This window comes from Tetrao urogallus (assembly GCF_951394365.1).
Source record: "Tetrao urogallus genome assembly, chromosome: 4".
NCBI lineage: Eukaryota > Metazoa > Chordata > Aves > Galliformes > Phasianidae > Tetrao > Tetrao urogallus.
Genome location: NC_136817.1, coordinates 46,264,429 through 46,278,613, shown reverse-complemented (window position 1 = coordinate 46,278,613; position 14,185 = coordinate 46,264,429). Strand labels below are relative to the sequence as shown.

At 42.0% G+C, this 14,185-nt stretch overlaps 2 protein-coding genes across 4 annotated transcripts; both read right to left on the bottom strand.

The window, feature by feature from the left end:
- On the bottom strand, positions 1–7,359 carry LRRC66 (leucine rich repeat containing 66; the record flags this gene model as incomplete). Its single annotated transcript, XM_079534057.1, has 4 exons — positions 1–2,615; positions 4,249–4,579; positions 5,512–5,681; positions 6,870–7,359. 4 exons carry the CDS (start codon positions 7,357–7,359, stop codon positions 1–3), a joined length of 3,606 nt encoding a protein of 1,201 aa, XP_079390183.1.
- Positions 7,360–9,742: 2,383 nt separating this feature from the next.
- SGCB (sarcoglycan beta) lies at positions 9,743–14,184 on the bottom strand (the record flags this gene model as incomplete). Of its 3 annotated transcripts, none has more annotated exons than XM_079534936.1 (6): positions 9,743–9,946; positions 10,595–10,726; positions 11,929–12,120; positions 12,212–12,397; positions 12,788–12,997; positions 14,167–14,184. In XM_079534936.1, the coding sequence occupies 6 exons, from the start codon at positions 14,182–14,184 to the stop codon at positions 9,743–9,745; spliced, it is 942 nt and encodes a 313-aa protein (XP_079391062.1). The 3 variants fall into 3 exon arrangements, with proteins under 3 accessions (XP_079391062.1, XP_079391061.1, XP_079391063.1); XM_079534935.1 differs by lacking the exon at positions 14,167–14,184 and adding an exon at positions 13,991–14,014; XM_079534937.1 differs by lacking the exons at positions 12,788–12,997; positions 14,167–14,184 and adding an exon at positions 13,991–14,014.
- Position 14,185: the final 1 nt, after the last annotated feature.

Below are 14,185 nucleotides of genomic sequence, written 5' to 3'. Positions count from 1 at the left end.
TCAACCATCGAAGTCTGCTCTCCTACTTTCCAAAATATTAGCAAATCCATCAAATGCTCTTTTCTTCTTAATGAAAAGCTGGCGCTGTCCTAAACTGGTCTGAGCTTTTTGACAGCATTTTTCACTGGAATCTGGGAGGCTGGCAGCTGTTGTAGAACTGCTCTCTGGTGCTGCTGTCAAAGAGGTGTCACCCTCCAGCTCACTGGGATCAGTTGTTGGGCAGGTTTTGTTTTCTGCAGTCTTTTGTGGGAACGGACCTGAGCTGTGCTGTGTGCTTCTGCTCAGGGAGCTGAGTGGGACTAGTGAGGAATACACATTCTCTTCACTTGGATCCAACTGGAAATAATTGTCTATGTTGAAGACTGACTGTGTTTTCCCTGGAGATTCAAGGTGCAATTTTGTCATAACACTGCAGGATTGCATTTCATCAGAAGAGCTACAGTTGTTGCTGCCCTGTAATTCCCTGTATTCATCACATTCTTCATTGAAACCTCTTTGTGTTTCATCTTCGTGAGTTCTAGCTGAATTAATGTGCTCACCCTGTGGTAATGACTTTCTCTTCATAATAACTGTAGAAGGTTTTTCAGTTGTGTTTTCAGATAGGGATGGATGAGGTGACTTGTTGCTGGCTGTGCTGGCATGTGGGAGAGGTGCTTTGCTAACAGTTGCATTCAAACCAGTATCAAGAGGAGTATGAACAAAATGATTGTTCTCAGATGTATTCATGTTCCATCTCAGAGCAGCATCCCCTTCCCAACGGTCGCTTTCAGAGGAGCTCTCATCTGTGAGCTGCTCTGTGCTTACCTCTGGTGCGTGTTCCTTCTGTTCTGTGGGACTGTGTCTGAGGAGGTGCTGTGGTTGAAAGGAAAACTGGTGTGGCTGCAGCTCAGCATCTTCAGGAGTATTTTCGGTATCTGTTGCATACGTAGGAGAATGTTTTAATGAAAGTGGTGTGTTGCTGAAGTCTGTGTTGTGCTTGCAGGGAGAATCAGAAATTGAGTTTTGTGCTGTTGACTCCTTGGTAAAATAGTCAAATGCATCAGGAACTTCTGGACTTGAATTAATTGAGTCTGAACCTGATGTGCTTACATGATCACTGCATTTGGCAGCGTGAGCTGATGCTGCTTCAGGTATGATGGTATCTGACCCATAATCAGTAGTGGTTCCAAAATATGCATTGTGCTTATCTCCATTTTTTCCAATACGCCGAAGTTCTGCAGCAATGCTCAGGGATTCTAGCGGTGCTGAGAAATTACCAATTCCATTTGCGTCAGCTTTCTCCAGTGATGGCAGAGGAGCTGGCAAATTGCTGCTAACGCTGATTTGTTCCAGGTCAAAGTCTTCTGAGGAGCTGCAGTCACTCATCGTGAACAGAGTCCCTTCATCTGAAGAACTGTCACCAAAGAAATCTGCAAAATTACCTTGCTCATTTCTACAATCTCTTTTACAGCTGTGCTCTGTATGAGGAGTGTTTTCAGGTTTTTGGTGAATGCTTAAGTTCTCAATATTTGTATCTCTCTTAGAGCTACTGGGAAAAATAAGATTTGCCACGTCACTGTTCATATTTACGTTGCTATTTAGACCAAATTCTCTATCATAGCTTTGCCTTCCAGGCATGAATTTTGTAGAGCTTGTAGGTTCATGATGTAAAATGTTCCCTTTGTATTCAGGTGTTGCCTCTGACTGCTGCTGACCAGATCTGTTGCCCACCTCATTGTCCCTAGAATATTGCACACTGGTTTGGGGTTGTACTGTGGGAAGTGGGAAGCCAGCATCTCCTGTGCAGGGTAAATCTGTGTCTGCAGGATCACTCTGATCTGAGTGAGAGCCAGTGTTGTGTCTGCTGGGCATGGGAGGGACTCTGCTCTGCTCTGAGTCTGTGCTGTTTGCGTACTTTGGGTCTTTCCATGTTGACAAGCTGTTCCCCATTAATTTCCTTGGTGTTACTTCATTGCTGTTCTCGTAATCCATCCTTGCAGTAAGCTGTCCAGTGTTTACGTACATGGCATCACTGCTATTAGTTTTGGTGTTGAAAGACACGCTATTTTTTTTTATGTTAATCTCATTATTGCTTTCTTTTGGGAACTCCTCAGTACTTGGTGTGCGTCCAGTGCCACCAATGACATTTTCATACAACCGAGCAGTTCCTGTAGGAGAAGCATGAGTGCTTCTTGAAGAATTCTCATAAAAAACAAACTTATTATGCTGTGTGTTCATTGGGTTGCTCACGGAGTGCTCTCTGCTTGGGGTTTCATCTGAAAAGGCATGGTTAGCGTGGATGTGCTCTGGAGCCGGGGCTTTGTTCCTGCACATGCGCATCCACAAGCGTGTGAGGCAGGGCCTGGCCAGGACGCCCAGGCAGAAGGCACAGAGAAATGTAATGAACACCGAGAGGCATATGGCCAGCGTCAGGTCCTGCTGCGTTCCTCCTGCTCTAACACCTGGATTGGTGGCCCGAGTTTTTCTAACCAGAGGTGCTGGAACCTTTTCTTTTACCTGTACGTTGTAGATGAAATACTTCTTCCTTGTTGTATTAAAAGTACACATATATAGATGAGGAAGACTGCTTTCCTTTGAAATTTTGCCTTTAGGTGTCCACCATGAGACTCCATTACCTGAAATGAAAGAAAACACAAATTGAAACTTTCTTAAAAGCAGAGTATACTTGGCTGGTGGAGTCAGATTATTTCTATACAGGCATACTCTGACCTATCAGTGATAATTTTTGTGTTATTTTTATGAAAATCAATTTTTTTTCACTTATCATTGTGCCAAATATATGTTAAATAGGCTTCTATTTTCTGTGCGTTTAAAATACAGAATGTGCAGTGTGTTAACAGCAGGCTTTACAAGAAGAATGATGTGGATGAGGGAGGAGGACCCTGGGCTGATGGCCGGTCTTTGCCATGCTATAAACCACTGTGTCTCTGCGTGGTGCAGGATGCACTCGGCATCCCAAGAGTGCCTGAGAGCAACCTGTCAGGTCTTTGCCAGTGCTTTAACTGCTGCGTTGTTCCTCTGGTTACTGCTCAGGCTGCAGCAAAGACAGTTGGCAAACCAAGGCAATTTGTGTGCACCCAAGTGTTCCAGCCTCTAGCAAGTGTAGGATGTGGCTGGTTTCTGCCTTTTGGAATGTATTCCAATGTTGTATGTACAGCTTTGCTTTTGGACTGCTTACGCTTCCACTTGAGTTTAGGTGCCATACAGTCTGTTGACTTGAACCCTGATCACATTTTCTGTGATTTATTTGGAAAGCAGAACAGAAGGGTGGTATTTCTGATAGATTAATTATTTTCATTTGGGGATAAAGTGTTCCAAAGGGAAAGCCTTATACCCCAAAGTACTATTAGTTCGTTAAATTGTACTGCATTGTGGTTGATGCCAAATGCCTCTTCTCCTTTGGATTTTGTCTCAGTGTTCCTTCTGCAAAATCTGAGCTCTGCAGGTTTTTGTCCCCTGTACTGCAAGTGCTGTGCCCATGTCTGCTGAACCCTGCACTGAGCAAGCTGCAGTCCATGGGGGCTGCACTTATGTAGGGGTTAGATATTAGGAAGAAGTTTTTCCACACAGAGGTGCTGACACACTGGAATAGGTTGCCCAAGGAGGTTGTGGATCCCCATCCCTAGAGGCATTCAAGGCCAGGATGGATGTGGCTCTGGACAGCCTGGTCTGGTTTTTGGTGACCCTGCACATAGCAGGGGGTTGAAACTGGATGATCATTGTGGTCCTTTTCAACCCAGGCCATTGTTCTATGATTCATTTCACTCTGCTGTATCCTTCTGCTTTTTCTACATTCCTCCGGAACTGCTACCTCACAGCTGTTAACTGCAATAAGAGGAAAGCCCATTCTGTGCTTTGTTTGCATTCAATAATTAACTTAAACATTTGCAACGTATTGCATACTGGAATTTGTATATGCTTGGACTTTAGCATCACTCTTTAGTTAACACAGGAAATGAGATGAAGGCATGAGGGTTGGAACTAGATGATTTTTGAGGTCCTTTCCAACCCAAGCTATTCTATGATTCTGTTCTATGATTTCTGTGATTCCATTCTATAATTCCACTTCTGAGAAATATGACTTTCAAATTTTTTAGTGTAATAATTATTAATCAGCATGTTAAATTGTCACTTGGTTATATTTAAAGCAGCATCTTCAGAAACCCACTTTCCTAACCAGATTTCTGTGAGCATTCTGCATGCAATAGGATTTTAGCAGTGCATGGGGCACAGCCTCGTTCCACATACCCAGTGCGTTACCCACGCTGCAGCGCAGCACTGATGTCTCCCTCGGTGGGACCACAGCTGTCCTGGACAAAACACTGTCACTGCAGTTCAGGTGGAAACTTGAAAGGTACAGCAGAGGCTTCTGTGAGCTGGTGGCAGTTTTACTGCAAGATGTAATCAGCTTTTCTCTCGTGGAGGCAGAAAAAAAACGGAGTAGATGTTTCAAAGCATGAAGTCTGCAGTTACATATCCAGGAATTGTTGAACAAATCCACTTTGAGTTGAAAGATGTTCAAATTGATTAATAGGTGAGGTAGAATGGTTGTCAGAGGGTTTTCACGGAGATCCACGACCTACGTGGAAGTAATTAATTCAGAATTAATTTCATAGCATTCTTAAGATTGGAAAAAACCTTATAAGGTCTCCGTGTCTAGCTGCCAGCCAGTAACCCCATGCCCACTAACCAGGTCCCTCAGTGCCACAACGACGCAGTTACTGAACACCTCAGGGATGGTAACTCTGCTACCTCCCTGGACAGTCCATTCCATTGCCTCACCACTCTTTCTACGAATAAGTCTTTACTAATCATTTGGTAAGAACAGAACAGAATCTGAATCGCAACATCAACCGTAACATTGATTTTATTAAAGAGAGCATTTTTAAAGTATCAGGAACAATATCTGTGTTAGAGATGCCAAAAATACTGCACTGAGGTTTTTGATTTTAGGACAGGGGTTTGGCAGCCTTTTATTGTAGGCTACTTCTGTGTGGCTGGGAATCTGCATGGCTCTTGCCAGAGGATGCCTGCAGTTAATGCAAGGGGCTGTTCAGTCTTTTTATGACTCTCTGGTCTCTTTAGAAATAGCCTCTTCAGCCTCATTTCTTCTGCAGCTCATGTACAATTCCTTCTCAGCTGGACTGTGCCAAAGTTGATAAAAGGCCCATCATAACATTTTAGTGTTTTGCCTTTCTTTGAGGAGTGGAAAGGGCATGTGTGTCTGAACACATGTGGAAGGGATGGGGGAAGGAAGTCCATGGAATTATGTGCTAGCTTGTGGCATAGTTAAATGGGTAATTGCTTGGCTGTATTTTGTATATTTTCAATTTCATGTTCCTATGTATAAAAGCAGTTGTGCTATATACAAGTAATGACTATTTAAATTATTTGCCTAAATTTTTATAATTGTGTACTAATAATCAGACCAATATAATCATTACTGAATAGCTGATTCAAGAATCTTTTAGTGGTGATTAGCACAAAACACTGAAACTGTTGTAGTGCTACCTGTAGTTTGTTGAGATCCTTGAAGGCGTCAGGATGAATGTTTGCTATCTTGTTGTTTTGCAGGTAGATATTTTTCAGCTGCGAACAGTTGTGAAAATCATTCAGGTCAATCTGTAGTATGCCATTGAATGACAAATGGACAGTTTGTAAAGACTGCAGCAGTCCTAGCCCTAGGAAGAGCAGAATTATTTTACATTTCATATTCTTGTTTTCCCAGTTGTCAGGTGGTTTTAAAAAATTGTTTGCAGCAAAATTAATTCCATTGCTGCCTACAGTAACTAGTGGCTGCAGGCTTTGACTTACTGTGCCTTTTCCACACAATGGTTGTCCCATCCTGAAAACTGTATAACATCAACAGCAGGCATCAGCAGGCATTGTCATATGTTCACAATCAAAGGATTTTTTTTTTTTAATTGCATCTCCATAAAAGCAGGAACATTCCTTCATGCTGTGAAAATCATCCTGATCTCTGTACTTTTAGCATGCTTCTCTGGAGAATGAGTGGTGACAAAGGAATGGTTTGAAGAGATGGACTGTATTCTGTTAATTACTTCAAATTTAATTGCAAATAAAACATGGGGCTGCAAAAGCTGATGCAGTTTCTCCTCTTCACTACCATCCGCATGTTCACGCACATTTTTCAGATGGGGAATTATTTGAACTGTAACCATAGGACATACATACGCCAGAAAGCGTGTTGTTGCTTTCATATCCCTGTGTGCCTGTGAATGAAGTGTGACAGTGTGTCCTTCAGCAAACCCTCGTTAGCACAGCATCTGCCCTGCATAAGCAGCTCCATGGACTGCTGACGATGTCTTGTTTTCTTACACACTGTGCAGGGAGCCCCTAAGAGCCCCAGTTTAGCAAAGTCTTAAATAATGGTTAATAGGAGGTGTCAATTGGGGTGCTAGATGGCAAGTTTGTTTCAAATGAACTGAACATATTTTCCTGTCTTTGTGAAATGCTGAATTTGGGGCCAGTTTTATTTAGAATAGCATTGACTTTATTCTAAGGAGCAGCATGAAATTGCTTTTGTAATTTTCTTAGATATTAATGTTCACAATTGAGATCTAGAGGCTAGTGGTCTTCCTTGCCTCTCATGGGGTAAATTTTAGTTATACTTGACTGACATTAAGCATTACAATTGCAAAGACTGTATAAAACCAAACGCATCCCAAACGACCCATTTGTTGCTGAACAATCGTCAATCTCTATTTGGACACAGGTGAAACATGGCCACATCTTACACATAACCAATGAAGATAGTCTCATTCTAAATCTAGTGAGATGTACTGAATTTTATCCCAAACTAATTTACTCCTTGTGAGTGAGGTCCTTAAATGTTTTGAAATGCTCACCTGTTGGAACTGCATGGAGGTTATTCCTTCCAGCTGACAGTACTTTCAAGGCAGGCAGGAAATGGTGGATTTCTCCCAGTGTTTTAGACCCATGTGCAGGTGTAGGTGGGTGCAGTGTGAGGGTGCTGATAGAGTTACCATTGAGGTTTAGAGTTTCCAAAATTGGTAAATTTCTAAAAGCGGTTACGGAGATGTCAGAAATGAGGTTGTTACTGAGGTTCAGATGTTTCAGCATCCAGTCTTCATTTCTCCCAGTGGTGCACAGGAAAGTTTTGATGTTATTGTAACTTAGATCGACTGTTACTGCTGTTAGTGATATATCTTCTGGAATAGCACCTAGTCCCATGAAAGAGCAATTCACTACGAACTTCTCATCCCACCAGCAGTCTGTATGGCGATGTGTATTAAGAAGCTGCTTGGTTCCCACTGATCCAGGGCGATTAAAGTAAAGGAGCAGCACAGCTGTGACACTCAGGTGAACGTTATCCATAATGTCTGTACGTAAGATGTAAAATTATGGTAAGTTCAGCATAACAAGAGGCGAAACAGAAAGAAGAAATACTTCGGCATTCAAAAAAATCAACACTAAACAAACACCCAACCATTACCAGTGTTCTGTCTGAAACCCACAGCTTTAGAGGGTTAGATATTTTTGAAAAAAGTACTTCCATAAGCTGGGGAGCTTCCCCCTCACTCCCCCTTTCCCAAAGACAATCCAAACCTTTTCTTTCTCTTCCAGCCCTTCAGTTGAGAAACACAGCTTCTCAGGAACTCGTGAACTAACCACAGTAGAGACTTTTGAACTGTGACTTCAGGTATAATATACAGCTATTGCTGATCAAAGTCCACCAAATATAACCTATGACAAATAGCTGTGGAATGATTTTCATACTTACAGTTAACACAGTAGCAGTTTCACTGTCAACACAACAATATGTTTTAATGAAAAAAACATGTTTTACAAATAACTCTAAACCACAGCTCAGTCTTAAAATTTATTTTTTCATTTAAAAACAAATTTCATTTAAAAACAAAAATTAGAAATGCAACTGTCTTCCAGCTACTGAAGTAACCACCACTTTTACAATGCTGAGAATTTACCACAAGTGCGTTGCTTTGGTGTACCCAGTAGGTATCTTACACAGAAGCATGTAGAACACGGCATTTCAAGTGATTCTGTGGGACTGAAATAAACAGTGTGCCACACAGTGTTTTAAATAAGCATAGAAAAATGTACTTCAGGCAGTTAGAAGATAAACAGCAAATATCTGCACAACACGGGGTATGCGATGTCATCATTTCTCAAACTGTAATGAAGGCAACAAAATACTTTACCAATGCATAAACAGTGGCCAGCAAGACAGTAACTCATATCACTGGGCATTTATGTGACCGGTTTTGCTACATTTTGACTAAAAATCCACAATTCAAAATCAATTCTCCAGACTATGATTTAAGAGTACCTTTGTGACACGTCTCTCAGCTATGCTGTGTGTAGTATAAGAATTCCTGATAATTATAGGTCTGGAATCCAATCCTGGAACGTAGGCATGATATCAAGCAGAGAAGAGCTATAAAGTGCTCTCCATGTGTATTCTACGTGACCAAGGCAGTATCTGTAATTTACCAAGTTCTATTATTTCAGCTTTGAGAACACTGCTGCTTATATTTATATATAAATACACACACCAGTATTAATGTCAGTTATGTATGTCAGTATTTGCATGTATATGCATATCTGTGTAATATATATGAATATAAGCAGCATTCTATAATGTACATATAACTATGCATTATACACATATATATATGTGTAAATAAAGTGACAAACTGTGCCATTATCAAGTGAGTGCAAGAGCTAAAAATGTAACAGTTTTATCTCCTCAGGTGAAACATCCTCATTGGGAACTGCTTAGTGCCACAAACATGCATGTTTTCAGTATGATTAATACATATTAAATGTAGTAAAACTATGAAGTTCATGAAGTCAGTATGCAAAACATACTTTATGTTTGTATTTCCCATAATACTTAATGTAATTCAATGGCAGCAGGAGCTGACTTGTCTTTTGGAATTCAGCGTACTTTGAGAGCTATAAAACAAAGGTAGATAATTCATATTCCCGTAACAAATGCCCAATTCTGAAGTTAACATTTAATTTCTGCATAACTTTCAGGGAGATAAATATGTGCTTATCTAAAAAACTTGTCGAAAAAATGACTTGCAAAGTCACTATTGTGGCCTCCTCTATTTAGATTACTTGATGCTACTGTAAAATGAAACACACAGCAAACCTATTTCGAACAGAAGAAAAGTACACGGGGGAAGAATGAGGATAATGAGCTGATCTCTTTTTAGCACAGAACACCATCCCTCTACAAAAGCAGTTCTAAGGCTACAGTAATTTATTTATAAGGCCCCAGCTCACCATAGATGTAGTTTCACTGTTGACAAATTCAGATATACCTGTGGTTACTCTGCTGTCACGGGATCCAATACCATCACAAAGAATTGCAGACTTCACTTTAACTTCAGAATTGAATACTGACAATTCACAGGAAAAAAAGAGACCTGACCTTAAGACACTGCTGCTTACAGTTAAGTTTCAGTTCTTTAAACACATTCTGCTGATCCCAATTCAGGAAGGCATTTCAGTATGCACATAAACTGAAAGCTTGCTGAATCGGCGTTGCTATTATGGCTAGCACAACGATGGCGTTAAACTGCTGAATCTAACAGCCTGTGCTTAAAAATATTATGTAATAAATGTTAGTATAAACTCTTGTAGAAACAGAAATCCTTGAAGGCATGCAGTTACTTCATACAAATACTTGTAAACACATAAGAGAACTCTTCTGGTAGTGCTTTGCGTCTCAGTGTGTGGCTCCACACGGATTGACAGAGGTCTGACAACCCATGTTGTGACCTGTCACCTGCACCTTGAACAGTGTTCCATCCGCACACATACACAGCTTGAATCGCAGCCAGTTGCCGTTGTTAAACTGCTCCCCGTAAGAAGAGCTCGGCAGTCGCGATGGGCTGACCATCACAGTTCCATTCAGGATAATGCTGTTTTCCTTTCAAAAGGGAAGGAAAAAAAGAATTTTTAGGAAGGACAAGCTAGTTTAACTACAAATTATGTTGTTAGGAAGGTTGTAGAAATCTACAGAATATAACATAACACATAAGATGGTTTCATTGTTTAAATTCATGAATAACACCCATCAGTTTCTCCATTACAGCCATGGTACTTTGCTATTCTAGTGGTAGATCAGTACTTAGAAAGCAGTGGTAACGTGCTAGACAATTCTTCACAGACCTATAAGCAAAGGCAGTGAATTAAAAATAAATGAAATGGACTAATTTTAGTCTCTGTGCTTCTGTTGAAGGTCGCTGTCCACAGTAAAGGTTCAGGAAAAGAACATGTATTCCCTTTGGTGTTCATTTCAGTGCAAAAAAACAATAGCTTACCTTGAATCTCTTCATGGGATTTTAGTGTCTTATAGTATTAAAACAGCATTACCTGGACACTGCTAAGCCGCAAATTAAAAGCGTAATAATAATCTACCTTTAAAAAATCCAATTAAATATGCTGATTGCAACCAAACTTTTATGAATTATTATTATTTTATATAAAATTTGAATCGATACAAAACAAAAAGAGTTAACTATCAGCTTGAACTTGAAAGAAAGACATTCAGAAAATGCTGTTGTGAAATACTTACTGCTTTAAGCTCCATGTTGCCCCCCATTCGAAACTCAATGGTCTTGCCTGTGATGAAAACGCCTTCATTTCCACGGACAATAGCACGGCCATCAACCTTTATGTTTAGGTCACTGGTTGCATTGCTAGTAATCTAAAAATGTACACAAACACAAGTATTATAGATCAATGAAAATGTGCCACTTGGGTTCATCTGAGTAACTTTAATAATCTTGAAAACATTGCTCAATAATTTAATAAAAAAACTTCAACGTGTTTTGTGCCCTTCTCCCATTATAACTCTGAAGATTTTGCCTGTTTGTGATTTTCTACATTTACATTTGCATGGCTTACTTAATTTTGGAAGGTATGTAACATAGTTTGTCTGTGTATCACTCAACTGTGATAAAAATAACTCACGTGACAGTTGCATGGGATACAAAATCAATGCTGCAAGCAAGTGCAGCCTTCCATGTAAGGACTAATTATGTAAACTTGTTCCTCTGTTCTTATTTAACCTGTTGCTCTGACATATTTAAAGTTCTACTTGTTATTTTTCTCCCTGCTGCATACTTTTTAATTGCTAGCCAGCAGAGAAAACATAAGGGAGAAAATGAAAACCACTGTCTTTTCTTGGTCCTGAGACACATGCAACCCTCAATAAATCCACTGACACCACTCTGTTAAGTGTTACATAACAGAACTGTGTGCAGTACTGTGTTTGGAAAACCTTTCGTATGACTGATATGCAAGAAAGAAATTTCAGTCTGACATGAAGACTGACATTATGCATACAAAAATATACAGGTTTTTGATTCTCTGATAAATAAAGTATTTTTAATGTAGAAACCAAACTAAGAACACGTTCAACCTGGAAGCCATGAACTAACAAAACTCATAATGCCACGATTGTTCTCCATGCTTCTTTGAAATTCTGATTGTACTGACATTTATCACCAATAGAACGAAAGCGATGCACGACGTTGAAAGTTCTTACTAAAAAAAGAAAACCTTTTCATAGGAATTTTATTTCTGAAACAGCTCTCCACGTACAAGCAAATGTATGTAGATGCTTAACACAAAGTCACACAGGGCTTCCTAATCCTGATGATGGAGCCAGCATGGTATTCCAGATGTTACACTTGCTTAATAATGCCAGTTTTCATTTCTATTCTAATTTTTAGGACGCGTTTGGTTTTCAGAGGTGCCAATTTTAGCTATATTCAGTCACATTTCTAGATTTGGAAGATGAAATTAATAAACTTCTTCCGTATTCTCCAACTAAGACAATTCTGTAATTAGCTTTATAGAGAGCACTTAAGGAAGTTAATTTTTTAGAAGTTGAAGAAGACATACCCTCTCTGTAGAGGCCTTTTGTACGTTCAAGATTTTAACTCCATTTGGCAGATGAAACTCATGAGTTTCATAGTCTGTGCTGAACAGAGTATTTTGTGTCCGGGGGTCAACAAATTCCATGCCAATATCACTGGTGATGGAAGTTTTGTCTTTCTCCACACTAAGCTTGGTTGTTCCTTGCTGAAATACAATCTTCAGAAGCAAGAGTCTTTAAGTTAATGACGTTGCAAACATTACGTTTATTAATAACCCGAGTGTCATTCCAGTTCCGGATATAACTTACAGGCTGATTATTTCCAGTGATCACCAGATCTTCATTCCGTCTGCCTCCTACAGTGCTTTTATACAGCGGATGTATCACCCCCATGTCAGAAACTTGCTTAAACCGCAGTAAGCCGCTCTCGTGGAACTCCATGCTGTCACAACCATTGGGGCCGATTCGAATCACTGCCCAGATAACAAGTGTAATCTGAAAGAAAAACACACCTTGTCAGACATGACTTCAATATTACAGGTAGCTTAACAGTGAATCCTGGATACATCTGTTCTGCACTAATAACATTCTGTGCATTTTCTGCTGCGGAGTTTCTGGAAGGGAGAAAGAGCATCAAGGCTCCTGCTCCTGTGGGCTCATGCTGGGACTGTGCCAGTGAAATACGGATGACTGAACTGGAAGGATTCTTCTGTCTAATTCTGCACAAAGTACGAAGGAGCAAAAAGGAGAGGGAAAAAATTATGTGCCTCCCTCAGTACTTTTTATGTCCTTCTCAGCCATACTGGAGTACAAGTTTTCTTTCTCTAATAAACAGTCAAAACAAAACACTCCTAACATTGCTTACAGCCTAAGTATTATACTCACAATCAGATTGATGACAGCCAAAATAAAAAGAAGGACGATCACACAGATGGCCAAATTGCCTTTCCTGCCACGTAAGCCTGTCTTATGGAGTCGGTCTTCATCAATTGGAATGTACCCGGCCTTGAAGTTACTGTTGTGCTCCTTATTGACATTCCTGCGTTCTACAGCCTTCTCACGCATAGATTTCTTCACTGGCCCATTGGAACTTTGCTATGATACAAAACACGGGTTAGCTGTTGCGAGGTGTGTATAAATCCACCAAAGTGATACACGTCTATGTATGCAAAAAAATACACAACTGATCATTGGAATATATTATATTCCACCCAGGATTGATTATGTTTTATTACAGCCCGCCACTCTGTACTTACAGTATAAAGCCACTGCCAGCCAACCTGTTAGAGGGAATGGGCCTGGCTGTAACTTACTGTTTGACAGTGATTGGATTGCAAGGTGCTTCCCTGCAAACAGTCCTATTAGTGCATATCAGAAACTCTCACAGACATTCATAGGGAAAGAAAGCTTGATTTTCCTGGCTATTTCCATAGCTTTGTACACTGCTTTGTTCCACCTTAACTGAATGACTCAGGTCGCTGTGCAAAGGTCCAAAAAGGGGTTCAGTCTTTTGATGGCACAAGGTGCGTTCGGCTGGATCCCGGAGCTGCCCCGTGCGCTCCTGTACCTGCACGCGGATGGACCGATGCGGCGGGCGAAGACGCCTTCTGTTTTCTTTTGGAGCCGAGCAGGAAACGGTACCAAGAAAGGCGCCTGACCTGCGCACAGTCTGACATGCCGAAGCCAGCCGAGCTCGCCCCGCGCTCCTGCACGCCCCGAGCCGAGCGCGGTGACTCAGGCGCAGCTCTATTTATACGGCGCGGATAACGGGCCGCTCCCTCACCCAGCAGCGGCTCATTCCCACTCGCGCAGCGCCGCCGCGGCTCCGTGCCAACACGTCAGAACACCCCGCTTCCCAAACGCACTCTCCCCTCTCGCTTTCCCCCTCGCCCCCCCCCCCCAGGCCCATGCACGGCACTCCGGCTGCTGTCACGACCGCGGCGCGCAGTCAGCCTCCCGGCGGCCCCACATGTTCGGAGGGGGACATCTGTTGGCCGCCGGGATCCCCGTCCCGAGCGCGGCTCGGACCCTCACCGCGAAAGCCGCGCCCCCCGCCCGGCCGTCCCGCGCCGCGCCCCGCGCACGGACCTGCTCGGAAGCGGCCGCCGCCATCTTCCTCGGGTGCCGCCGCGGCTGCGGCAGCTCCGCACTCCCCCTGCCGGAGAGAGGCGGCGGGGCTGCCCGCCGACGGCCCGCCGCTCTCCGCAGGGACGCCGACCGACTTCCCGGCGCCCTGCGCTGCGGATCAGCGCCGTGACCCTCACGCGCGTCCCCGAGCCCATC